The sequence below is a fragment of the Staurois parvus genome, unplaced genomic scaffold, assembly GCF_062004578.1.
Source record: "Staurois parvus isolate SC_StPar_1 unplaced genomic scaffold, SC_StPar_1.0 ptg000282l, whole genome shotgun sequence".
Classification (NCBI taxonomy): domain Eukaryota; kingdom Metazoa; phylum Chordata; class Amphibia; order Anura; family Ranidae; genus Staurois; species Staurois parvus.
In genome coordinates this window covers 2,834,547-2,862,192 of record NW_028318078.1, presented here as the reverse complement: position 1 = coordinate 2,862,192, position 27,646 = coordinate 2,834,547, and the positions used below count along the sequence as shown (strand labels likewise).

General features: G+C 47.2%; 1 protein-coding gene across 1 annotated transcript; it reads left to right on the top strand.

The window, feature by feature from the left end:
- Window positions 1-213: 213 nt before the first annotated feature.
- Window positions 214-26,530, top strand: ACTR8 (actin related protein 8). The gene is made up of 13 exons (XM_089681864.1): window positions 214-374; window positions 4,610-4,780; window positions 5,223-5,333; window positions 6,127-6,231; window positions 7,268-7,441; window positions 10,980-11,073; window positions 12,520-12,652; window positions 14,583-14,736; window positions 15,121-15,216; window positions 20,915-21,055; window positions 22,669-22,924; window positions 25,570-25,733; window positions 26,162-26,530. The coding sequence occupies exons 1-13, from the start codon at window positions 237-239 to the stop codon at window positions 26,303-26,305; spliced, it is 1,881 nt and encodes a 626-aa protein (XP_089537990.1). The 5' UTR covers window positions 214-236; the 3' UTR covers window positions 26,306-26,530.
- The last annotated feature ends 1,116 nt before the right edge of the window (window positions 26,531-27,646 follow it).

The following is a 27,646-nucleotide window of genomic DNA, read 5'->3' as shown; positions in this document are numbered from 1 at the left end:
AGGTGCTGATCTGCACAGGATGCAGAGGATAGGATTCTGCTGTGAGAGAGCCCCCGGGTTAACGATGGTTGGCTATGATGGAGGGGATAGGTTATTTTTGTCCATGATACTTCGCAGCACAGTCCTCCTCCACCAATGGGCTTTATATTTCCCAGGGATAGGCATGGTTGTCCACTCTGCTCAGTGAGCTCTGCGTGTCCTAGGGTTGGCTTCTGTTCTGTGCTTGTCAGTGGCGCATGCGTGGTCGGAGCCCGGTGGGTGCGATGACCCAGGCGGAGAAGGGAGAGCCGGAGAACGGGAAGGAGAAAGAAAAGGAGCAGCGAGGGGTGAAGAGACCCATCGTACCTGCCGCCATTCCCGAGCCCCTGCAGGAGGTGACTGAGAAGGGGTGTTATAGGACCGTGCATATAAGGCTGGCCATACATAGCTAACCCTTAGCGACCAGACTGGTACAAGGGTTGGCCCTTCTCCCCACTGTCCCCCAGTACAAGGGTTGGCCCTTCTCCCCACTGACCCTCAGTACAAGGGTTGGCCCTTCTCCCCACTGACCCTCAGTACAAGGGTTGGCCCTTCTCCCCACTGACCCTCAGTACAAGGGTTGGCCTTTCTCCCCGCTGGCCCCCTGTTCAAGGCGGAGCCCTTTTCCCCCCTGACCCCCAGTACAAGGGTTGGCCCTTCTCCCCCCCCGAGCCCCAGTACAGGGGTTGGCCCTTCTCCCCCCCCCCCCGAGCCCCAGTACAGGGGTTGGCCCTTCTCCCCCCCCCCCCGAGCCCCAGTACAGGGGTTGGCCCTTCTCCCCCCCCCCCCCCGAGCCCCAGTACAGGGGTTGGCCCTTCTCTCCCCCCCCCCCGAGCCCCAGTACAGGGGTTGGCCCTTCTCTTCCCCCCCCCCCCCGAGCCCCAGTACAGGGGTTGGCCCTTCTCTCCCCCCCCCCCCCGAGCCCCAGTACAGGGGTTGGCCCTTCTCTCCCCCCCCGAGCCCCAGTACAGGGGTTGGCCCTTCTCTCCCCCCCCCCCCGAGCCCCAGTACAGGGGTTGGCCCTTCTCTCCCCCCCCCCCCCGAGCCCCAGTACAGGGGTTGGCCCTTCTCTCCCCCCCCCCCCGAGCCCCAGTACAGGGGTTGGCCCATCTCCCCCCCCCCCGAGCCCCAGTACAGGGGTTGGCCCTTCTCTCCCCCCCCCCCCCCGAGCCCCAGTACAGGGGTTGGCCCTTCTCTCCCCCCCCCGAGCCCCAGTACAGGGGTTGGCCCTTCTCCCCCCCCCCCCGAGCCCCAGTACAGGGGTTGGCCCCTCTCCCCCCCCCCCCCGAGCCCCAGTACAGGGGTTGGCCCCTCTCCCCCCCCCCCCCGAGCCCCAGTACAGGGGTTGGCCCCTCTCCCCCCCCCCCCGAGCCCCAGTACAGGGGTTGGCCCCTCTCCCCCCCCCCCCCCGAGCCCCAGTACAGGGGTTGGCCCCTCTCCCCCCCCCCCCCGAGCCCCAGTACAGGGGTTGGCCCTTCTCCCCCCCCCCCCCCAGCCCCAGTACAGGGGTTGGCCCTTCTCCCCCCCCCCCCGAGCCCCAGTACAGGGGTTGGCCCTTCTCCCCCCCCCCCCGAGCCCCAGTACAGGGGTTGGCCCTTCTCCCCCCCCCCCCCCGAGCCCCAGTACAGGGGTTGGCCCTTCTCCCCCCCCCCCCCCGAGCCCCAGTACAGGGGTTGGCCCTTCTCCCCCCCCCCCCGAGCCCCAGTACAGGGGTTGGCCCTTCTCCCCCCCCCCCCGAGCCCCAGTACAGGGGTTGGCCCTTCTCCCCCCCCCCCGAGCCCCAGTACAGGGGTTGGCCCTTCTCCCCCCCCCCCCGAGCCCCAGTACAGGGGTTGGCCCTTCTCCCCCCCCCCCGAGCCCCAGTACAGGGGTTGGCCCTTCTCCCCCCCCCCCGAGCCCCAGTACAGGGGTTGGCCCTTCTCCCCCCCCCCCGAGCCCCAGTACAGGGGTTGGCCCTTCTCCCCCCCCCCCCGAGCCCCAGTACAGGGGTTGGCCCTTCTCCCCCCCCCCCGAGCCCCAGTACAGGGGTTGGCCCTTCTCCCCCCCCCCGAGCCCCAGTACAGGGGTTGGCCCTTCTCCCCCCCCCCGAGCCCCAGTACAGGGGTTGGCCCTTCTCCCCCCCCCCCGAGCCCCAGTACAGGGGTTGGCCCTTCTCCCCCCCCCCGAGCCCCAGTACAGGGGTTGGCCCTTCTCCCCCCCCCCCGAGCCCCAGTACAGGGGTTGGCCCTTCTCCCCACCCCCGAGCCCCAGTACAGGGGTTGGCCCCTCTCCCCCCCCCACCCCCGAGCCCCAGTACAGGGGTTGGCCCCTCTCCCCCCCCCACCCCCGAGCCCCAGTACAGGGGTTGGCCCCTCTCCCCCCCCCACCCCCGAGCCCCAGTACAGGGGTTGGCCCCTCTCCCCCCCCCACCCCCGAGCCCCAGTACAGGGGTTGGCCCTTCTCCCCCCCCCCGAGCCCCAGTACAGGGGTTGGCCCTTCTCCCCCCCCCCCGAGCCCCAGTACAGGGGTTGGCCCTTCTCCCCCCCCCCCGAGCCCCATTACAGGGGTTGGCCCTTCTCCCCCCCCCCCGAGCCCCATTACAGGGGTTGGCCCTTCTCCCCCCCCCCCCGAGCCCCATTACAGGGGTTGGCCCTTCTCCCCCCCCCCACCCCCGAGCCCCAGTACAGGGGTTGGCCCCTCTCCCCCCCCCACCCCCGAGCCCCAGTACAGGGGTTGGCCCCTCTCCCCCCCCCACCCCCGAGCCCCAGTACAGGGGTTGGCCCCTCTCCCCCCCCCCACCCCCGAGCCCCAGTACAGGGGTTGGCCCTTCTCCCCCCCCCCGAGCCCCAGTACAGGGGTTGGCCCTTCTCCCCCCCCCCGAGCCCCAGTACAGGGGTTGGCCCTTCTCCCCCCCCCCCGAGCCCCAGTACAGGGGTTGGCCCTTCTCCCCCCCCGAGCCCCAGTACAGGGGTTGGCCCTTCTCCCCCCCCCGAGCCCCAGTACAGGGGTTGGCCCTTCTCCCCCCCCCGAGCCCCAGTACAGGGGTTGGCCCTTCTCCCCCCCCCGAGCCCCAGTACAGGGGTTGGCCCTTCTCCCCCCCCCGAGCCCCAGTACAGGGGTTGGCCCTTCTCCCCCCCCCGAGCCCCAGTACAGGGGTTGGCCCTTCTCCCCCCCCCCCCCCCCCCCCGAGCCCCAGTACAGGGGTTGGCCCTTCTCCCCGCTGGCCCCCCAGTGCAAGGCGGGGCCCACCTCCCCCACTGCCCTACCCCCCCCCCTCCCGCGGTGCAAGGCGGGGCCCACCTCCCCCACTGCCCCCCCTCCCGCGGTGCAAGGCGGGGCCCACCTCCCCCACTGCCCCCCCCTCCCCCGGTGCAAGGCGGGGCCCACCTCCCCCACTGCCCCCCCCTCCCCCGGTGCAAGGCGGGGCCCACCTCCCCCACTGCCCCCCCCTCCCCCGGTGCAAGGCGGGGCCCACCTCCCCCACTGCCCCCCCCCCCCCGGTGCAAGGCGGGGCCCACCTCCCCCACTGCCCTTCCCCCTCCCCCCCCCCTGTGCAAGGCGGGGCCCACCTCCCCCACTGCCCTTCCCCCTCCCCCCCCCCCCCCCGGTGCAAGGCGGGGCCCACCTCCCCCACTGCCCTTCCCCCTCCCCCCCCCCCCCCCCTGGTGCAAGGCGGGGCCCACCTCCCCCACTGCCCTTCCCCCCTCCCCCTGGTGCAAGGCGGGGCCCACCTCCCCCACTGCCCTTCCCCCCTCCCCCTGTGCAAGGCGGGGCCCACCTCCCCCACTGCCCTTCCCCCCCCTCCCCCGGTGCAAGGCGGGGCCCACCTCCCCCACTGCCCCCCCCCCCCCCCTGGTGCAAGGCGGGGCCCACCTCCCCCACTGCCCCCCCCCCCCCCTGGTGCAAGGCGGGGCCCACCTCCCCCACTGCCGTTCCCACCCCCGGCCCCCAGTACAAGGGTTGGCCCCTCTCCCACCCCCGGCCCCCAGTACAAGGGTTGGCCCCTCTCCCACCCCCGGCCCCCAGTACAAGGGTTGGCCCCTCTCCCACCCCCGGCCCCCAGTACAAGGGTTGGCCCCTCTCCCACCCCCGGCCCCCAGTACAAGGGTTGGCCCCTCTCCCACCCCCGGCCCCCAGTACAAGGGTTGGCCCTTCTCCCACCCCCGGCCCCCAGCTTAAGGCGGGGCCCTTCCATCCCCCGGCCCCCAGTTAAAGGGGCGGCCTTTCTCCATCCCCCGGCCCCCAGTTAAAGGGGCGGCCTTTCTCCATCCCCCGGCCCCCAGTTAAAGGGGCGGCCTTTCTCCATCCCCCGGCCCCCAGTTAAAGGGGTGGTCCTTCTCCCTCCCCCCGGCCCGCAGTGCAAGGGGTGGTCCTTCTCCCTCCCCCCAGCCCGCAGTGCAAGGGGTGGTCCTTCTCCCCACTGGCCCCCCAGTGCAAGGCTGGGCCCTTGTCCCCACTGGCCCCCCAGTACAAAGGGGGGTGGCCCTTGTCCCCACTGCCCCCCAGTACAAATGGGGGTGGCTTCTCCCCACTGAACCCCCAGCAGTAAATGGGGAGGGGGGCTTTTCATACTGAAATTGTATAATACTTCTTGTATTTTTTTTTCATGCAGCATATTCAGAGTGACTATGTGGTGGTGATACACCCTGGCTCTAGTATACTGCGCATCGGCAGAGCAACAGACACCCACCCAGCAGGTATACCCCATGTCATCGCTCGCAGGCACAAACAGCCAGGACAACCTACCCACTGTGACAAGTGGCTGCTCAGAGACGGCCTGTATGTAAGTCTTCTCATCTGTCATACTGTACATCCCTGCAACTATGTATAAGAATTAGATGAGAACAAAGGAAGTCCGATCGGCTACACTTCAAACAATCCACTTTATTGAACCACGATAAAACACCAGTACAGACAGTGGGCCTGCCAGTCCCCCACTATATTTCCATTATCTGTATTTGTTTTATCTTGGTTCAATACAGTGGATTGCTTGGAGTGCAGCCGATTGGACGTCCTTTGCTCTCATCTATGCAGCACATGAGCTGGGCTAGCACCTACAGGAGTTGTGCTTGGAGATTGAGAGTCTCTACCTTGAGCAGCAGTAAACATATAAGTATAAGAATTAATGATTACAGCACACTGACCGGTTTGAGGAATTAATAATAATGTGGTTCCCTTTGTTTATATTAACAGATTTTCATTACTTTGTGTCTTTTTGTCATTAGAAACCTGAAAGCAACGAGCAGAGACAAAATGGTCTCAAAATGGTGGATCAAGCCATCTGGTCCAAAAAGATGTCCAATGGCACAAGACGTATCCCTGTGGTACCAGAGCAGGTGCGTACCAAAGAGAGAAGCCATGGAAGTCTGGAAAAGGGGTCAGCTTGAAGTGATCTAGCAGAACTTCATTTTCTGACTAAAGTTTTACTTTAATCAATGCAAAGCTTCCTTTGATTGGCCAAGATGGAAATTGTGACAACGTTCATCCGCCTCTCCACATCAGAGGAAGCCTTGTATTCACTGACAAAAATACAAGCTTTCTCTGAGTGAGAAGTATTTAGCCTGACTCGATTTTGTTTCGTCAGCAGACAGTATAATATCGTGGCTGAATACCTTCGCCATGTAAATAATTTGTTTGGGCTAGTATGGCCCAAATGAAGTATCTAAAGTGAGAGGAAACAACATGAATTTTACAAATTGCAGAATTGAAGGTTTTAAGAATTGCATATCTTAAACATCTTCTATTTTTTCCATAAGATGTGCATATCTTATCTGTTGCATCTCAGTATTGCTCATCTCCTGCAGTCCTTTTTTAGCCTTTTCCTGACTACATGCTCTCACTCTAGCTTGAGCTGTACTTAAATACTGTGAACCAGCTTTCTGTATGATGACAGTGGACCATATATGTGCAGTGTGTGTCAGCTAGGCCGCATGTATCCACCCCCAAGGAGCACATGTGACACCATGACAAAGTAGTAACCCAGTTAAGAGATCGCTGTCACCCCAAAGCAGACTGCCTCAACAAGTACTATGGGAGGATCGCAGGTAATTAGTTTTAGGTATTAGGGGGGGGACCATAACATTTTACCAAATTCTCTGAATTTTTATTGGTGTGGTTTACACTTTTCAGGCACGTGCTTACAATAAACAGATGAGACCGGCGATATTGGACCACAACTCTGATGTTGCATGGACAAGCACATCACATAGACCTGAATATCTTGTGGGTGAAGAGGTATGTAGTCCTGTCTAAATGCATCCCAGGAGCCATGAAGCTAGTGTGCTCAAAACTTTAACATCTTGTTTTTTGTTTTGTTTTGTTTTTATTTCCAATATAAATATATTTCTAAGTAAGCTTACTACAATCTATCATTTGTATAAAAGGTCAGGTGACAAATCAAGAAGCCAAATCCAAGTAGGTGCTCTGGCGTTTTATATTCATACCAACAAATCAGGGACTATCTACAGCTTTTTACCACACAGCACCTGTTATCAAACAGTGAGCTAATACGTTAAGGGCCTTTCTTACCTGTGTGGTACACATTTTTTCTTTTTTCTTATTTTTTTAAATACAAGTTTTTTTTTTTTTTATTTAACGCCAACAATTTTACACAGGGCATTGCGTACTGTATATGCATATCAGTCCCTGCCCTCATGGAGCTGACAATCTAAGGTCCCTATCTCGTATGCATGCTCATATACTAGGGCCAAATTTGACATCCTGACAACATGTCTTTGGAATGTGGGAGGAAACCAGAATACCCAGAAGAAACCCACAAAAGAACAGCTAAAATATATGCAAACTCCATGCAGATATAGTTGTGATGGGGATTTAAACGCAGGACTCTAGTGCTGCAAGGTAACACAGGGTACACAGTGCTTTGCTGGGCCATTTTTTAAAATGTATTATTAATGGCAATGCTTTTTAGCGCACCATAGCACAATATTTTGTACATTGCAGTAGGGAAGAAAGTGCAGCAGGTGAGTGGGCACCCCAGAACTTTCAGAATGTGCATACAGTGATGAATCAGAAAGGTCTGATAGGTCTTTAAACTTCTAATAAATTCCTTGGGTGTAGAGCTCAGGTCCACTTTAGTCTTTGTACCAGTATTCCCTGAGGCAGCAAGCTGAATGTGATCATTGCAATTGCATATTGTTTGCATGTTAATCTTTATTCAGGCAATTACTCGATCTGTTTTCTGACACGGACTACATTCATAGATCCATAGTTTTGTTTATTATGTGCGGTCTATACTTTTCTATCCTATTAGGCATTATTTGTGAATCCAGCAGAAGGCTACAATATTCACTTTCCCATTCGAAAGGGCCAACTTAATGTTCACACTGGACCAGGGGGCTCGCTAACAGCTGTCCTGACAGATCTGGAAACCATTTGGTCGCATGTCCTACAGAAAATCTTAGAAATTCAGTTAAAGGACCTAAAGGTATGAGGTTTTTATTTTTAGGAATCTATTATTAAAACACTCTAATTATATCAGACTGTAGGTATTACTTATTGCTTTGCATTATTCATCTCTATTACAGGTTTTTTTTGTTTTTTGGTGTTTTTATTTTTCAAGGAATGGATGACACAGTGGGTTTCCAGTGAGTGCATATATTTTAGCTATGAATACAGTATTAAAACAATAGCAAAGGCTGTAAATTGAAAAAAAAAATCCCTACTGTAAGTCAATGCCATAATGTGCCAGTGTGCACCAACCACATACTAGTACATTATGAAAAACTTTCTTCAAGGTTAGCGGACTCTGGTTGTTAGAATGGCCGAGCCACAAAGACATCACTCACACGTGCAAACGGGAGCCACGATTACGACGCAGCACTCTGAATGGATGTCATACTCAATACTCTGTCCATTCATAGCACAGTACACCTGCACCAGTGACATAATCGGCTGCAGAAATAGTGACTAGCTCCTAAACAGTGTACGTTTTAGAAGATATTCCTTTATTATTAGCTTACCTGTAGGCACAAGTCACCGAGCATTGTTTACCAAAAGCTTTAATATTAAAGTTTATGCAAACCCTCACCTTATAAAATAACCCATACATTTTAAAATGGAAATGAAAGGCAACACATTTGGGTATAGATATAAAAAAAAAAAAAAACCATAAATACCTTTTTCCCCTCTTTTTATAAGTGATCACATACCCTCTGAATAGCTGAGCACAGAGAGCTGGGGAAGGAGACAGCAGTACACTGAACTTCCCAGTGAATGGCTGTGCAGGGAGGGGCGTGTGAGCAGAAGTCTGATCATTGGAGGATAGCACACTGAGTTCCCAGCACAGCTAGAGAACGGATCACCCTTTGCTGTCATGTCTAGTGTGGCCAGTTTTTAATAGGAAAGCTGAGGGACTGACAGGAACACCAGGGATTTCACACAAAGGAAGCAATACAAAGAGAACAGGATACTTTTTCATACAAGTACATAGTACAGCAGGAACCTATCAGGAATATGAAATGTTGGGTTTGCATACTCTAGTAATTTTTGGTGTAACTTTCACATTTTTGCAAACTTTCTCTTTCATTTTTATTATTGTTTAAATTATAGCGCTTTCTAAATTGATCACTTGAGGGACCCTTTGCAGCCATGTGCAATCACTCTCTTCAGGGAGTCAATCTTGCAATAAAGTAGAATTCGAGTTTTGGTATCCCTTTTTAAAAAGTTAAGTTTTGATAAGCTGGCCCACATGAATAATTTCCATACCAGAACGGACTGGTCACTGGGGCTACTGTAATAGACCATAGTAGCATTAGCTATATACAGTAAGCAGCACTGTGTTCTAGCAGCAGTATGAGACACTGCCTCTCTGCTGCTGAATAAAGATTGAGTTGGTCTTCACGTATTTGTGCCATTCATTGAAAAAAAAATAAAAAGGCTTCTAAATGGCAGGGATTATACTATGACTGACTTGATCTATACCTGGCAACTCAAAGGAAGTGTCTTGTGTTTCTGTTGGAACACAGCGCTTTTTACTGTCTATAGCTAATGCTACTATGGTCTACTACAGCAGCTTCATTGGCAAGACTGTTCTGGTTTGAATACAGTTTGTCTGGGACAAGCTGACTCTGTGAAAGGATAGTAAACCTGAAATTCTACTTTAACTAGCTGCCGACCGCAGATAGCCGAATGACGGCTGCACTGCGGCCGGCCAGTTCTGAGTGGACGTCATATGACGTCCTCCCAGAACGCGCTCTCCTGCGCACCCCAGGGGGGGCGTGCACCCGGCGATCTCCCTGATCGCTGTGTCCTACGGACACAGCTGATCACGTGATGTGGTAAAAGGCCAATCACAGCGGCCTTTTACCACGTGATCAGCGGTGTCCAATGACACGCTGATCAGAGGAAAATGCAAGTGCCGGTTCTCGGCTGCACTTTCCTCACGCTGTCAGATCGTGAGGAAAGTACTGCCGAGAACCGGCAGTTGTCAGAGCGGGGATCGGCACCGATCATCAGGGCACTGATGATCAGTGCCCTGATGATCGGTGCCCAGCAGTGCCACCCGCATGTTCTGCCCACCTGTGCCCAGCAGCGCACCCACTAGCTCCGCCCACCTGTGCCCAGCAGTGCACCCACCTGTGCCACTCTGCAGTGCCACCCACCTGTGCCCGCCCACCAGTGCAGCCCAGCAGTGCTGCCAGTCAGTGCTGTCTATCAGTACCCATCATCAGTGTCACCTATCAGTACCGCCTATCAGTGCTGCATATTAGTGCCGCCTATCCGTGCCACCTCATTAGTACTGCCTATCAGTGCCCTTTAGTACTGCCCATCAGTGCCGCCTATCAGTGCCCATCAGTGCTGCCTCAACGCACATCAGTGAAGGAGAAAAATTACCTGTTTGAAAAATTTTATAAAAGAAACAAAAACTTTTTTTTTTTTTTTGTTCAAATTTTTTGCAATTTTTTTATTTATAGCGCAAAAAGTAAAGTGCCCAGTGGCGATTAAATACCACCAAAAGAAAGCTCTATTTGTGAGAAAAAAATGATCAAAATTTCATATGGGTACAATGTTGCATGACCGCGCAATTGTCAATCAAAGTGCGGCAGCGCTGAAAGCTGAAAATTGGCCTGGTAAATAAGGGGGTATAAGTGCCTGGTAGGCAAGTGGTTAAAGCAGTAGTAAACTGAGAAAAAAAAGTCAATAAAATCTTCTCGCTTTTTAAGCTGAGAGCATAATGTGTTGGTATGCATTGAAGGAGAGTAGTGTTTTTAAAGGGTCGGACCATCACATATGGGTACAGACGTCGTACGTTTAAAACATCACTTGAGCAAATATCTGTGTCCGCATCAATGGAAGAGGTATTGAAAGGAGTCCTAAACAAGGGAAAAAGCGGTTGAGACCTGTAATAATACAGGTTCAATCTTGAAGGTGAGCGCAGTGGTGAATAGTGGTGGGCATCATTACATATGTCTGGTGTGCAGCATCACTAAAGGTGGAGTGTAGTGATATATCCAAAGTAGGTAAGATATTCACGATTTTATATGTATTTTATCCATATATTCACTTTTAGTATTTTGAATAGCATATTTATTATTTATAAGATTGTATATTGGATTGATTTATTAGATTGGGAGGCGCAGCAATTTTATTTATTTTTTTCTTTGTACATTGGTTGTGGGAATACAATTGCATTACTAGAAGGAACTCCCTTTACAGTCAGCATGTAATATAACATTTGGTTCATTTTTCATTTGATAGAGGCGCATGATATTTTCACGCTTCTTTTCTTTTGTCTCAAAAAATTAAGATTTAATTTGGGTACAGTGTTGCATGACTAAACATTTGGCATTCAAAATGTGACCGCACAGAAAGCTGAAAATTGGCCTGAACAGAAGGGGATGAAAGTGTCTGGTATTGAGGTGGTTAAAAATTAAAAGGATTATAGATTTTTTTTTTTTTTTTTTTTTTCTGTACTGAATTATACAGTCTCTAATACTAGGATATCTTCTTTTTTTTTTTAACAGTTTTACAGATGTATATTACTTATCCCAGACATCTATAACAGACAGCATGTGAAAGAGATGGTTAATATGGTCCTCGTAAAGATGGGCTTTTCAGGTAAGGGTGTGTCTTCTGGTGTGTTGTTGTACCTTGCGCAGTCACAAAGAAAAACCCACAGATAACCTCAGGAGACATACAGGCTGCTCAGGATATTTACGGTGGGGTTGTTTCAAGGAGCAAAAAACAATGATACTTGCACAAAAATGAGCTGCATGGTCGATTTGCCAGAAAGAAGCCATTACTGCCCCAATGCCACAAAAAAGCTTGGTTACAATATTCCTGGCAACACCTAGACACACCTCAGCTTCTGGCTCACTGCAATGTGGAGTGATGAGACCAAAATAGAGCTTTATGGTCACAACCAATAAGCGCTATGTTGGGAGAGGGGTTAGCAGCGACAAGAATACCATCCCCACTGTGAAGCATGGTGGTGGTTCACTGATGTTTTGGGGGGGGGGTGAGCTCTAAAGGCATGGGGAATCTTGTGAAAATTCATGGCAAGATGAATGCAGCATGTTATCAGAAAATGACAGACAATTTGCGTTCTTCTGCATGAAAGGTGTGCATGGGACACTCTTGGACTTTCCAGCACGATAATGACTCTAAGCACAAGGCCAAGTTGACCTTCCAGTGGTTACAGCAGTAAAAGGTGAAGGTTCTGGAGTGGCCATCAGTCTTCTGACCTTAATCTCATAGAGCCACTCTGGGGAGATTTCAGACGTTCGGTTCATGCAAGACAAACAAAGACTTTGCTTGACCTGAAGGCATTTTGCCAAGATGAATGGGCAGCTATACCACCTCAAAGAATTTGGGGCCTCATAGACCACTAGTACAAAAGACTGCACGCTGTCATTGATGCTAAAGGGGGCAATACATAGTATTAAGAACTGAGAGTATGCAGGCTTTTGAACAGGGGGCATTTCATTTGTTTACTTGTTGCCATGTTCTGCTTTTATGATTGTGCCATTCTGTTACACAAGATATCTAAACACAAGTAAATGCACAATGTGAACGACACTATTAAAAAATAATTGCATACTTTGTTATGCATTTAGAAATGTCCTCTAAATGCATATAAAAGCAAGTTTGACACTGCCAGTGTGAATGAGGCCCTACTATTCAAATATCCTTGTAAATTTCTGAACGGTTATTTCAAGCAATCTTAATAGGTTTCACAGCTTTCCTCTGTGAGCTACAAAAAAGGCCTCTATGTAATGGGGATGAGTGGGGAGGGGTTTGTAGTTCAAACCAGGGGAGCAGTCTAGACACTCTTTCCTTAGATACAGTGTAGTGAATAAGCATTCCCACTGTTAACTCTTTCCAGTAGTTTTTTTAGGACAATGGGGTGGGAGGGGCCTCCATCTCTCATAGGCTGTACTGGAAGATGACTACGGGACATGAACGGGGTGGGGGGAGGGAAAATTTGCAGCCACCACTCTGCAAAATATTTTTTTTTTTTTGGATTTGGATACGCTTAAAAACGTAAAGGATTTTCTCTTGCAGGTGTTATAGTTCTTCAGGAATCTGTGTGTGCAGTGTATGGGAGTGGCTTGAGTAGCGCCTGTGTTGTTGATATCGGGGATCAGAAGACCAGTGTCTGTTGTGTGGAGGATGGAATATCACATAGAAACACCAGGTAACTCCTTATAATCATCATCCTTCTCTTAGGACACATCTGGGGAAATGTGGTTTCCTGACTTTATTCCTGAGAATATTTATTGCAAAGGGAATACAATCCAACAGCATTCATGAAGACACAGAAATGGCCCATTCACACTGTTGCGTGCTATAAAATGTGCAGCAGTGCATTGTGGTGCGCTATGTTGGGTTAAGAGAGTACATGTCTGTTTTTTTTGTTTTGTTTTTTTTTTCTTTTATTGCAATACACCAGACCACAACAGTATGACTGGGTGCTTTTTTAAGTATGCCAAATTCAGAAAACAATGTATTGAGAAGAATACAGTACATGGGTTGGCATAGCTGACTTGCTGCTAAAGAATAAATGCTGGCTGTTCGTGGAGTAAATACTTTGAGACACTGTACCAAAATAAGCATGCAGATCAGAAAAGTCAACTCATGATCTACATACTTATTCTCAGGAATTACTGATGCCATTGGGTCATCCTGTAAGCAAGAAAACTAGTGGCTTTAGACACAAGGCAGCCAGTGGTAGACCTTATGTTACAAGTATCCTTTTACTCTAACATCCTATTTACAGTACAAGAATCGTTTGGCATCACTTTAGCCTTAAAGTGCTGTTCTTGTGATATGGACATTTGCTACAAAGAGAGGCTGCTGGGACACAAATTAGAATTGTCACAGTGCAATCCAGTAAGCGTTTCCATTTGCTTTTGTACAGCTGAACTATGGCATTGGATGATACTAAATTATTAATGCTACAGTGGCATGGGATTGATTTACTAAAACTGGAGAGTGCAAAATCTGGTACAGCTCTGCATAGAACAAGCCAAAGTTAGAAGCTGATCTGCTGCCATTCAGAGCTGCACCAGATGTGACACTTCAATTTTAGTAAATCAACCCCTATGTGTTCACAAACCAGCATATTTCATATACTTTCTGGCCTTAAAACTGAATTAAACCAAAAATGTAATATATTGCAGCTTACCAATCATTAGATGTGGTGTTGCATTAGTTTTTTGTTTTTTTTCTTTGGCTTTTGCCCTCTGTTTTTTCACCTGGTGATTTGGCCAGTAACACCCTTCCTGTATTATAGTGCCCCCACTGGCTGAAGGAGCAACAGACACCTTTTGAACAGCAGCATTGTCATTCTGGAGGGAGGAGCGTTAAATGTATTAACAGATTTAGATATGCCAAACTCCAGCTAACATTTTATAAACCGTTACAGCAGCAGTTTTTTTTTTTTTTTTTTTTCTTTTTGGGATAAAGGTTTTACATAAAAGGTGATCATTGTAAACACGCCTGTCAGTGGTAAAAGGCTTGTCTCCTCTCTTTAAACTGATACATCTGCAGGAGAGCTTTTGAAAAACAGACTTATTAGCAGGATCACCAGATAAAGATAGAGGAAAGAGCCTAAAAAAAAAACTAATGCAGCCGTCACATCTAAGAATTGGTAAGCGGCAATATAATAAATGTTTTCTTTTGGGTTTAATACTGCTTTAAGTTGCCCCATATATTGAAAACTGCACCTGTTTTGGCCCAGAGAGAGCCCCATGTAGGCTTATTGCAAGAACAGGAGTAAATATCAAATTCTGGTAATCAGATTATTTCATTTGAAAGCTGAATATTAATTGGAAGCAGTTGACAATTGCTTCACTTTTTTCAGCCTTTGACATACCTGTGGGTCAGTTCTAGGAATTTGTATTTATACTGACAAAATGTAGTTCATTTGTGTTCAAGGAAGCTCTCAGATTTAACTTTCTAAATTGTGAATAGGTATGAAGTGCTGTATAATTAAAGCTATCCCAACTAAATCATGTGGTTGGTGACAGCCAGTGTTAAAGTTAGTTAAAACGTTTTAATGATGAAAATTCAGTAGATTAATGTGACATAAAATGCAAAAAAAGCCTGATTGTTCTATTCTTCAGATTGTGTCTAGCATATGGTGGATCAGATGTTACCCGCTGCTTCTTCTGGCTCATGCAGAGAGCTGGATTCCCATACCGGGAGTGCCAGCTAACTAACTTACTTGACAGCCTTCTTCTGCAGCAACTTAAAGAGACTTTCACACATCTGGACCAGGTAGAATGACCCTATTACATACAATTGTAAGAATTCCAATGATCTGAAAAGTCTTTATTACATCGTTCATGTTGAACCTACAAGCTTAGAGGCATATATGCTTTAAAACCACTCCATCAGTTAATCGTTGGGCTGCTTATCAGGTCAGGCCTTCTGTAGATATGATGGGCAGCTATAGGAGCGCACACAACCGGCTAACATTGTTATTAAATGCAAGGTATCAGCTTAACGTTGTCAGTTTGCAACAGGAAGTGCTACTACAGACATGATCTCTAGGTACTTTGCAACAAATTCACAAAAAAATTTGCTTATGAAATCAGTATGCAAGGGAAAAAAGGTAGGGTTTGCTTACACTTTGAGTAAATCCATGGTTATTTAATGCAGGATATCTGTGGACTGCAGGATCACGAGTTTCAGGTCAGACGCCCCGATGCTCCAGCCCTCTTGTATCAATTGAGACTCGGAGATGAAAAACTTCAGGTAAGACGAATGTGTGTGGTGTGTTTTTTTTTTTTTTTTGTTTTGTTTTGTTTTGTTTTTTTATTATTTAGAACCAATCTTTGTGCAGATATTTCTTTATATTCATTCACAGGGTAGCATTTGCATTCTATCCACTTTTGCTTAGTGTTTGTCCAGTCAATGGGTTTTGAGAGGAGTCTGAGAACACATGCTGTCTCCAGTATCAGTCACTTTGTCTGTTTATATACATTGTATGTGCTATGTGGTGAATTAATTTTCCATGCCCCTCTAACGTACATACATGCACTAAACAAACATACTTGACTCTTGGCACAGTGCAAGTAATGAGAAACATGCGTTTCCTTGCTGTGCCCTAGAGAAAAAATATATATTTTTTTTTTTTTTTTAATTTAGTATGTGGACACACACAGACGTGTAAATACACCCTTAGAGCCAGTTCACACTACATGCATTTCAGTGTGCCTTTTTTTTTTTTTTTCTGCATCAAAAACACAGCAGGTTATATGGGTTGTCCATGTCAAAGTTCACATCATTGCTTGCAGTTCCAGTCCGGTTGCAGAAAAAAAGTAGAACAGGCTGCATTGTACCTGCACAGAACTGTACTAGAATGCAATAAAACGCATCAAAAATGCACATGTCCCTATTTATTTAAATTGAAAGAAAAAAGGGGGAAAAGTGAACCAGAACACCTCAAAAATGCTCCGGAACGAGGCAAAAATGTGCTTGCAGAGACGCATCTGGACTGCATTTCTATAGTGTGAACCAGCCCTCAATGAGAGTGTGCCATTTAATTTGAAAAAATATGCCGACCTCTCCAAACTCCCAACCTCATTCTCCTCTGACGGCCCTTTTTACTGTGCTGGGAAACCTAAGTAGCCAGTAGGAATTTTGTTAAAGGCAGGAAAGGGCAGGTGAGCTCTGGAATTATGGAGTCTGAAAATTGCCTGTCAAAATGTTGGACCGTATGGACACGACAGAGGGGTTGGAAGATCACTCCAGGAAGTGGCTTAATGTATATGTAAACTAGGGATGCACCGATACTACCCTCAACCTCCTAGCGGTCACCGAAACCTGGATCCAAGCCACTGACTCCGCCTCCCCTGCGGCACTCTCCTATGGAGGTCTCGTCTGGTCCCATTCACCTAGACCGAGTGGTCGTAGAGGTGGTGGGGTCAGCGTGCTCTTGTCACCGCTGACCACCTTCCAGGTCCTCCCAAACCCCCCCTCTCTATATCCTTCTCCTCTCCCACTGCATCCGACTCTTCTCTCCCACCCCTCCTGAGGATTTCAGTAATCTATCGGCCTCCTGGACCCGTATCCCGCTTCCTTGACGACTTTTCCACCTGGCTTCCCTTCTTCCTCTCCTCTGAGCTACCCACCAACATCCTTGGAGACTTCAATATCCCTATCAATGTCAACAACCCGACTACATCCTAACTCCTCCACTTAACCTCTTCTTTTGCACTCACACAGTGCACACAGTCCTCCACCCACACCGATGGGAACACCCCGGACCTCGTTTTCTCCCATCTCTGCACCCTCCACAACCTCACAAACACCCCTTTCCCTCTCTCTGACCACAACCTCATTACGTTCTCCGTCTCCCCATCCTAGAACGCCTCCCCCCCCAAATGGCAAACCATCACCAGCCGTAACCTCCGCAACCTGAACCCGGCCCCTCTCCACTCTGCAGCTGACTGTACGACAGTATCCTTCCACTGTCATGCCCTGACCTGGCCACTACTGCGTATAACGACTCACTGTCAGCTGCCTTAGACTCCTTAGCACCCCTAACCACACGTAGCATTAGACCCTGACCGCTTCAACCCTGGCAGAACGACCAAACTAAAAATCTTAAACGACGCAGTCGCACGATGGAACGATTATGGCGCAAAACCAAATCCCCTCGAGCGTTCTCCCTCTACAAATCTGCCTTCCTCACCTACTCCTCCTCCCTCCACGCACCAAACAAGCCTACTTCATAACCCTCATCAACACCCTCTCCACCTGTCCTCGCCGGCTCTTCTCCACTTTCAACTCCCTACTCTCTCCCCCACCCCGACCCAGTACCTCACTCACCGCCCACGAGATTGCCAATCACTTCCAAAATAAGATCGACGCAATCTGTAAGGACATCGCCAATGCTCAACCTACCTCCCCACTATAACCCCATAAACTCTCCCCTCCTCTGACCTCGCAACCGCCCTACCCCCCACCACACCTAACGTACCGCACACTCCGGTCCTTCAGCCTTGCTACCACTGAGGAGGTCACTAACTTGCCCCCTTGACCCTGTCCCCACACAACTCATCCGGTCACCCTCCTCCTCCATCCTACGATCCCTCACCCACATCTTCAATCTCTCCCTCTCTACTGGCGCATTCCCTCCCCCTAATGGACGCGCACATCACCCCCATACTCAAAAAACCCTCCCTGGATCCCACCGACCTGAACAACCTTAGACCCATCTCCCTGCTGCCCTTTACTTCCAACCTCCTCGATCCACTACAGTCTGGCTTCCGTCCCCTACACTCCACCGAAACCGCCCTACTCAAAATCACTAATGACCTGCTAACTGCCAAAGCTAATGGCCACTACTCAGCCCTCTTACTCCTTGACCGTTCCGCGGCCTTTGATACAGTCAACCACCCCCTCCTCAATAAACTACACTCCCTTGGCATCAGAGACTCCGCTCTCTCCTGGCTCTCCTCCTATCTATCCCAACGCTCCTTCAACGTTACCTATAACGCTACCACCTCCCCCTCTCTGTTGTGGTCCCCCAAGGCTCTGTCCTCAGGCCCCTTCTCTTCTCCATCTACACCTCCTCCCTCGGCAAACTGATACACTCCCACGGCTTCAATTATCACCTCTATGCCGATGACACGCAAATTTACCTCTTCACCCCTCGCCTCACCCCTTCAGTCTCCGCCGTATCACCCACCTACTGAACGACATATCAGACTGAATGTCGCTCCATTTCCTCAAATTGAACCTTTCCAAAACCAAGCTCCTGATTCTCCCCCCAGCCCGTGCCCCTTCCCCCCCACCCTCTCCATCACGACCAACAACTCCACCATCAGTCCCACCCCGCAAGCCAAAGTCCTAGGTGTCACTCTAGACTCAGACCTGTCCTTCCAACCCCATGTCCAATCGTTGGCAAACTCATGCAGGCTCCACCTCCGCAACATCTCCAAAATACGTTCGTTCCTAACCCCAGACACTACTAAACAACTCGTTCACTCCCTAATTATCTCACGTCTGGACTATTGCAACTCCCTTCTCACTGGCCTACCTCATCGCAAACTATCCTCGCTTCAGTCTATCCTGAACTCAGCGGCCAGACTTATCCACCTTACCAACCGCTCCGCTTCTGCCACCTCCCTCTGTCATTCCCTCCACTGGCTCCCGTTTGCCCAACGCATTAAATTTAAACTACTAACACAGACATACAAAGCCATTCATAATGCTGCCCCAAACCACCTCACCGACCTAATACCCAAATACCACCCTACCCGTAATCTTCGCTCCTCACAAGACCTCCTACTTTCTAGCTCCCTGGTCTCCACCTCCCACGCCTGACTGCAGGACTTCTCCAGGACTTCCCCCATCCTCTGGAACTCACTACCCCAATCCATCAGACTGTCACCTACCCTCCTCACCTTTAGGCGCACCCTGAAAACCAATCTCTTCAGGGAAGCCTACCCCGGCCTCACCTAACAGCCGATCTCCTCCACTCCTCCTACCACTCCATCCCCCACAGCCACTTCCTCCGTTACCACTATCCCCTCCCTCCTAGATTGTAAGCTTGAAAGAGCAGGGCCCTTGAACCCCCTTGTGTTTTTGTTTTGTTACTGTATTGTCTCATGTACTGTCCCCCACTATAATGTACAGCGCTGAGCATACCTTTTAGCGCTATATAAATACTGTATAATAATAATAGGAGATGAAAATAAGACATTTACAAGCTAACTTGGTAATTTGTTTTTTCCCTGTTAAGGTATTCAGGTTGAAAGTCATGTTAGTTTCCTATACAGTGGGGCAAAAAAGTGTTTAGTCAGCCACCAATTGTGCAAGTTCTCCCACTTAAAAAGATGAGAGAGGCCTGTAATTGGCATCATAGGTAGACCTCAACTATGAGAGACAAAATGAGAAAAAAAATTCAGACAATCACATTGGCTGATTTGGAAAGCGTTTTTTTGCAAATTATGGTGGAAAATAAGTATTTGGTCAATATCAAAAGTTCATCTCAATACTTTGTTATATATCCTTTGGCAATGACAGAGGTCAAACGTTTCCTGTAAGTCTTCACAAGGTTGGCACACACTGCTGCTGGTATGTTGGCCCATTCCTCCATGCAGATCTCCTCTAGAGCAGTGATGTTTTGGGGCTGTCGCTGGGCAACACAGACTTTCAACTCCCTTCAAAGGTTTTCTATGGGGTTGAGATCTGGAGACTGGCTAGGCCGCTCCAGGACCTTGAAATGCTTCTTACGAAGCCACTCCTTCGTGCCCGGGCGGTATGTTTGGGATCATTGTCATGTTGGAAGACCCAGCCACGTTTCATCTTCAATGCCCTTGCTAATGGAAGGAGGTTTGCACTCAAAATCTCACAATACATGGCCCCATTCATTCTGTCCTGTACATGGATCAGTCGTCTTGGTCCGTTTGTGGAGAAACCGCCCCAAAGCATGATGTTGCCACCCCCATGCTTCACAGTAGGTATGGTGTTCTTTGGATATAACTCGGCACTCTCTCTCCTCCAAACACAACAAGTTGTGTTTCTACCAAACAGTTCTATTTTGGTTTCATCTGACCATATAACATTCTCCCAATCCTCTTCTGGAACATCCAAATGCTCTCTAGCAAACTTCAGACGTACCCGGACATGTACTGGCTTAAGCAGGGGGACACGTCTGGCACTGCAGGATCTGAGTCCCTGGCGGCGTAGTGTGTTACTGATGGTAGTCTTTGTTACGTTGGTCCCAGCTCTCTGCAGGTCATTCACTAGATCCCCCCCGTGAGGTCCTGGGATTTTTGCTCACCGTTCTTGTGATCATTTTGACCCCACGGGGTGAGATCTTGCGTGGATCCCCAAATCGAGGGAGATTATCAGTGGTCTTGTATGTCTTCCATTTTATAATTATTGCTCCCACAGTTGATTTGTTCACACCAAGCTGCTTGCCTATTGCAGATTCAGTCTTCCCAGCCTGGTGCAGGTCTACAATTTTGTTTCTGGTGTCCTTCGACAGCTCTTTGGTCTTCACCATAGTGGGATTTGGAGTGTGACTGTTTGAACTTGTTATCAGTATAAAAGACACCTGTCCACAACCTCAAACAGGTGCCATTGATACAGGTAATGAGTGCAGGACAGATGAGCCTCTTAAAGAAGAAGGTACAGGTCTGTGAGAGCCAGAAATCTTGCTTGTTTGTAGGTGACCAAATACTTATTTTCCACCATAATTTGCAAATTCTTTCCAAATCAGCCAATGTGATTGTCTGGATTTGTTTTCTCATTTTGTCTGTCATAGTTGAGGTCTACCTATGATGCCAATTACAGGCGTCTCTCATCTTTTTAAGTGGGAGAACTTGCACAATTGGTGGCTGACTAAATACTTTTTTGCCCCACTGTATCTTTTAGCCTTTTTTGTTCAGGAGTTACAGATGTTCATTAGTTACATGTTGTGTGTCTTATGATGTAGGCCCCAATGGCTCTGTTTTATCCAGCCACATTTGGAATCTCTGGCCAGAAAATGACCTGTCTGCAACATCGATCACCAGGAGACCCAGAAGATCCTCATGATGAACATTACCTGGTGGCTACACAAAGCAAACAGGACCAGGTTTGTTTATGCTAACCTTCTACATTATCCAGTTTAGAACATGGAGACATTCTCTAATCCTCTTGATGTTAAAGTGGTTGGAAACCCTTACATATACCCAGTGAAGTTACTGGCTTTAAATGATACACATTGAAACAAGTCCTCCAACATAAGTTGTAACTGTTTATCTGTAGGCTTCTCTTCTATATATCCATTCAAAATCCAGAATTTATAAAGGTTGTCTCGGAGTTCAGAATAAAATGGGGCGGAGAGCTGACATTACTATGCAGAGCTTAGTGAGGAGAGTTCTGAGAGCTAACTGGGGGGGGAGAGACACAGCACCCAGGAACAGAGCTGAGGCTGCCAATCTGCTGGAGGTCCCTCCCCTATCACCATTTTCTTGATGTTAGAAAAACTTGTCAGAAGTGATCAATGCTGATAGCAGAGGAAAGAAGCAGAAGACAGAAATGGCACTTGGTGCTCTGTTTAGAGACCACACTATAGAGGGATATGCTTTGCTCATATATCATTTTGAGGATACTACCGCTTTAATTATTGTAAAGCTTAGGTTCAGGGTCTTTTCATGGCAGAGGCTGATTTGTGCTTTACCAAGGCCTGTAGTTTGGGTACCACTGGCTTACATGCTCAAGAGCTTTTTACACAGGCATTGCTCTGGTCACCAGTCTATCTTACTACTTTTCTTGGTGACCTGAGAACCCTTGCTCGTGATATGGATGTGTTACCCAAAGAACATCTGCTACAGGCTTATCTGCTGTTTTCTCTTATACAGAAAGCCAGTTGTAACAAAAAGAAAATGCTGTAAAGATTGCAAACAGGAGTGCGCAAACGGTTACTGCATTACCGAAGGCATTTATTAAAATGCACACAAATGCCAATTTTATACTCACAAAGGAGATGAGATAAATGCAGTGTATCACAGCAAACTCAAGTACAGTGTCAACTGGTCCAATGCACCACTCATTTGGCAGGCTAACACATTTCGGATGATGCACCCCCTTTCTCAGATCTGTGCCATACGAAGCTCACATCCGCCTTTGTCTGCTTGTAGGCACATCAATGATCTGCCCCCCACACTTCCCACTTAGGGTGGGCAGCAGCATAGCAACAGATGATCTTGTTTATATTCCCAAGTCTGATGAGTGCTTTTTATATACATTTGGGACCAGGTAGATGCATAAATCCTTTGAGCTCTGGGTTTTTTTTTTTGTTTTTGTTTTTTTTTTTGTCTAAAAAGAACTTGCTGGTATTAAGACTTTTCTCAAAGCCACCAAACCTGATTCAGACCTTTTCTGGGAGTTTTGAATGTATTTGGTAAACAGAGAGAAAGTTTTATATACTGCAGGCCTCAGAAAGTACCCTCAGTCAGCATATGAGGTGCCCTCTGGTTACTTGCTGTTGTGTTACCAAAAGTACAAATTAAGGTAAATTGCTGGCACTTTCTAACTAAATCTGTTGCAATCTTTGTTGGCAAGTGTTATCTACTTAGAGATTTCTCTTTAATATTGCTCTTTAATATTACAATTTTGGTAATCGATTGCTTTTATAACACTGTCATGATTCCCACAATATGCCTGTATACACTATATACCTATATTTTTGTCCTACCTTTTTAGTCTTCGAAGGCAGCTGCAGAACGCAAAGCCATACCCAAGCCTGGGATGTTTGAAGATGCTCGAGGCCAAGCCATGGATATCTCTGGGCACATGCTGGAGTCAGAGCTGGGACCATCTCATAGTGATTGTATGGGGCCCGGAAATGATGGAGAGGAGTCTGCAGCCACCTTGTTCTCCAGGAAAAGCATGGTGTCACAGTTTGAAGGAAAAGCTCTAGGGCTGGATAAAGCAATTCTTCATAGTATTGACTGTTGTTGTAAGTGTTTAGTTACTTTTTAACTCCCCCCATAGAGAGTTTGCTTGTCACTACTACAAACTACTAAAGAACATAAAAGATTTTGATTGATTTGCTTGTACGAAGCTAATATTCTGTGCCCCCCTGTTTGTATTAGAATACATTCTGAAAATAGGGATTTCTTAAGGCCTTACAGTTTATGAACAGCAGGCAGCTCCAGGTGCCCAGAAACTGCATCTGCTCCCCTGCACAGCACTTTTGCACGCTTGACACCCTGGATGCAAATACCATCAGCTACACGGTTGCAGGCTTTTATCCTGCCCTCTCCTGTTCATGCATCTTAGTTTTGGTTAGTGCCCTGACCATCAGTGATGAGTTGAGGAGAGTGGAAAAACTAGCGCTGGACCTGTAGGGGTTATTCCACTGGTATTGATGTTGATGTAAATAAATGATCTGGTTCCCAGACAGGCAGCTTCTACACCCCAGAGGATCATCATGGTCTCGTTGGCTTGAAAAGTAATGTGACAAAAATTTAAATTGAAGGTCCACAGCACTGCTAAGAGGTCCAGATACAACGTTTATTCCAATAAAAGTCAAGGGGACAATCCAAAAAGTATCCAATGCGTTTCAGGGATCCAAGTGCGCCCCTTTCATCAGGACTTTATTTACACCGTGAATTGACTAGAAGTTTACTGGACTAACCAACCAACAAAAAATGGAAACGATACACTGTTTACAGCCAACCAACAAAAAATAGAAACAATACACTGTTTACAGCCAACCAATTATAACCTAGGGGTCAATTCACAAGAATTCAGAGATACTGCATGAATTTTTTAGGTAAAATAACTTCTGTTGTATTTATTTCAAAAGTAGTCAATTCACTAAAAAACGTGTTATTTACCAAATGCATTAAATATTTGTTTTTGTGATATACAGCACTTAAATTTTGTGTTTATTTTTGGTGTTTTTTCACAATTTCTTTTTTGCAGGCTAACATTGCACCAGGATGTACACAACAATACTATGAAAACATTGTAGTGTGCTTTTATTCACAAAATGATCTCCCTCTGATGAAATGTTACAATTTTCATTCCTAAGCTCAGAGGAGAACATTTTTACACTGATGATAAATTGTACACTTTTCACTTTCTGGCCTGTGCAGACTTCCTCTTTGGTATTTTGTACATTTCTAAAATACCGCCAGCGAACACCTGGTGATAAATAACAAAAGTGTGTTTTTGTTTTTTTTTTTAATTAATTGACTTTCATGATTCGATATTTTACATTGATGAATTGATTCTTTTGTTATCTCGTGATATTTCTAAAAAATGAGTTGCGTGACCTTCATATCGCATGCGGTAACCTTTAGTGAATTGACCCCATAATGCGGTACAGCATAACATTGACAAAGCAAACAAGCACTTATTTTATAGGACAATTGTGATAGTGCCAGAATGAAAAGATAAGAGTGACTCCAGTCTGTGCCCCAGCTGTGTGCCCGACCACAGAAGACACAGAAGGGAAGACAGACTCGTTAAGGACCTCGAAGGTGTTTATAACACTCTATGTAGTACTAAATCAAGAGGAACAAGACTTGCGGTGGCCAGCAATGCCTCCCAGTTTTTCAAATTTACAGGGTATCCACGGTGGAGGTATATTAATCGGTCGTATCTCAGAATGACTCCAATATTTTGCCTCCAAAGTCGGAGTTTTTTACTTCAAACATAAGAGAATGGCTTTATGGGTCTAAAACGGTGCTTTAGATATTGCTTCTAGTAAAGGCATATCCTGTGCCACACCTGTCTAGTATTCTAGCAAAACTCAGTTTCAGATTAAAATTGTATGTTCGTTTGAAAAACTGAGTTAAGTGTCGTGACAACGAATTCTCAATACCTGTGCAAATTCGGGCAGTGCCATAGCATGTGAATGAGATCCCGGTGCTATCATTCCCATTTACTACAAATGGGATCCTGTCACATCCCCATGACATGTAGTTTTGCAGGGGAATGATGAACCTTAACAGGATTTATAATTGTGATATGCAGTGGGACACATTTAGGGACCTAAGCTGAACTGATTGCAGTGCAGACTCCCACTGGTCTACCTCAAACCTGCCTACATCACTCTCCCTCCTCTCACTGGCCTTACTTTGGTAGCCCTCCAGGTAGAACTGGACATTTAATGTCAGCAACTGGTGTGGCAGTCATTCTAGTGTTTTCTAGTACTTTTATCTTGCAGATGTCATACATTTGTGGATTTCCCAAAAAAGATTTCTACTCCATGGCTTACTTAATTGATGTCAACCAATATTGGCAGTGCATAGCTGCTGTGCTCCTTTTTTCTTTTTTTGGTTCTTCATTCTCTCTAAGAAAAGGCAGGCACCTGTGGCGATTGGTGTATGAGGAAGTTGTGCCAATCAGGAGTCAGTTTGCCTTCTTAGATGTATTCACCTATCCTCACAGCGAGCCCAGTGCAGAGAGAATGCAGCCTAGAAGAGGGAAAGTCTGCTTTACAGAACTGCTTGTCATTTTTTTCTTTTTTTTTCTAATTCTGTATGTTTTAGTTTATAAAAAATAAAACTTTAATGTGCTAAATAGCTTGAACATTTCTCAAGAGAATCCTCAATTTTGAAGCATACACTTCTCTGTTTTTCCTTTTTTTAGCTTCAGATGACACCAAAAAGAAGATGTACAGCTCCATCTTGGTGGTGGGAGGAGGGCTAATGTTTCACAAGGCCCAGCAGTTTTTGCAGCACCGAATACTCAACAAGATGCCCCCATCCTTTAGAAGAGTTGTGGAAAATGTAGAGGTCATCACCAGACCAAAGGTAATATGGTTTAGAAGTAAATGTGTGTGTGGTTTTTTTGTTGTTGTTTTTTTTTTTTTGTTATCGAGTTTGCGAGTTATAAGTAATTTTACTTTCTACTTTTGATATTGAGTGACCAGTGGAGAAATAGCTCTTTTAGAATCACAGGATCAGAAAAGAGGGGGCTCAGATAGGGACCATCCTGTCCAAAGCCTAAACAAACGGCTGTCTTGGGCTACTTTCTGCAGCTGATGTCTATAATTGTCTGTACATATTTGATGGGGGTAAAGGTATACCAGGGCTTTGAGCCCTATGAAAAGCCTAGGTATTACAGGCAGTGTTTTCACTGCATTTTATTTTTGGTATGGATTTGACCTTTTTGAGAAATTTATGTTAATCATACCTGTAGTTCTCATTTTTTATTTTTTTTTCTGTGTTGATATCCATAGGACATGGACCCTCGGCTGATTGCTTGGAAAGGGGGAGCAGTCCTTGCCTGTCTGGATACCACTCAGGAGTTGTGGATATACCACAGGGAATGGCAAAGGTTTGGAGTGCGCATGCTGCGGGAGAGAGCTGCCTTTGTCTGGTGAATTTAAATGGACCCAGTTTCCCATTAATGCGGCTGTAGATAATCCACTTATGGACTGAATGAGTAACTGGGACAAACTTTGTGTAATATATTCTAGTCTGCCTAGCAGCAGATATGAGGAAATGTGAGTGGGATGTTCTGTCCTTGTAGCATGCTCTGTTTATTTTTTTACATAACACTGACTGAACATTTCTGTACCAAAAAATAAATAAGTGTTTTATATGCATTTTGTGTGTTGTGTTGTGGTGTTCACATTTAGTTGAATTGACCTGCAGGTGGCAGCATAGGATTTTTTTCTTCTTTTTGACTTTTTATTTATAGTTTCAACAAAAATGAAAGCATTACCGTAAGCATTACCGCAAGTGTGAAAGAACCCAAAGGGACAGAAATGTGAATGTTTACTAGAGTTGTTAAAAAAAAAAAAAAAACATAAAATCTATTCCAGTAAAATTGGACTGTAGTTTGAAAAGATTTTAAAATATGTAGATTACATACAGTGAAAATGTCTCATTGTTGAACTAGTTATGGGTTTACTTTTTGCAAGCAAGGTTTGACTTTAATTGCATGTTCTTGCATATTTTCTTCAGCCTGTTGGTGCTGTGTCATCAATGCAATAGTATGCACATGCCAACTGGAGATGGAGCAGTGAATTGGCTTCAAGCTTAGGTAGGTGTCAACTATTTAAAAAAAAAAAAAAAAAAAAATTACCAGGTTACATACTGGTTTGATTGTGGCTGTGGAGCAATGAAGGTAGTTCTTAGTCCTGACACATATATGTCCATTGTGTACTGCATATTAAAAAAAGACCTAAAGAAAAGTACAAAGCAGTCTTTAAAGATCCTGACATGTATTAAAGAAATGAATGCAGCTCTCTGTTTATGCTATTACACAATAAAGTGTATTTTATAGATGCATGCAATGCACTGGTATGTGACCTGTACAACAGATCTCAGACTGCAAGAGGAGAAAACGCATCACAAAGAACCAGTCAGTTTTGCTGCATTGCTTATGTGCTTAAAAGGAGCATGCTGATAAAAAGATGAGCTCAACAGTCTGCTAGTTTTCTTTACACTGTCCAATCACAGTCCGGGGAAGAGATCTATAAGTGCTATGTAACTGCAGCAATAGAAAAATCTGGTCTCCTGCCTGCCAGACAGACAGAGAGACCTGAGCTGTATGGTACAACTGCCTTTTCTCAATGCAACGCATTCTGATTGGACGAGGTGGAGATTGCAACATCACCATTCCACTCCTCCAGTTTGTCTAATCAGCAAATGCTTTGCATTGATTGTGAAAATGCAAATGTTCAATGACTGGCACCTGTGCTGAGTGAGGGACCTCC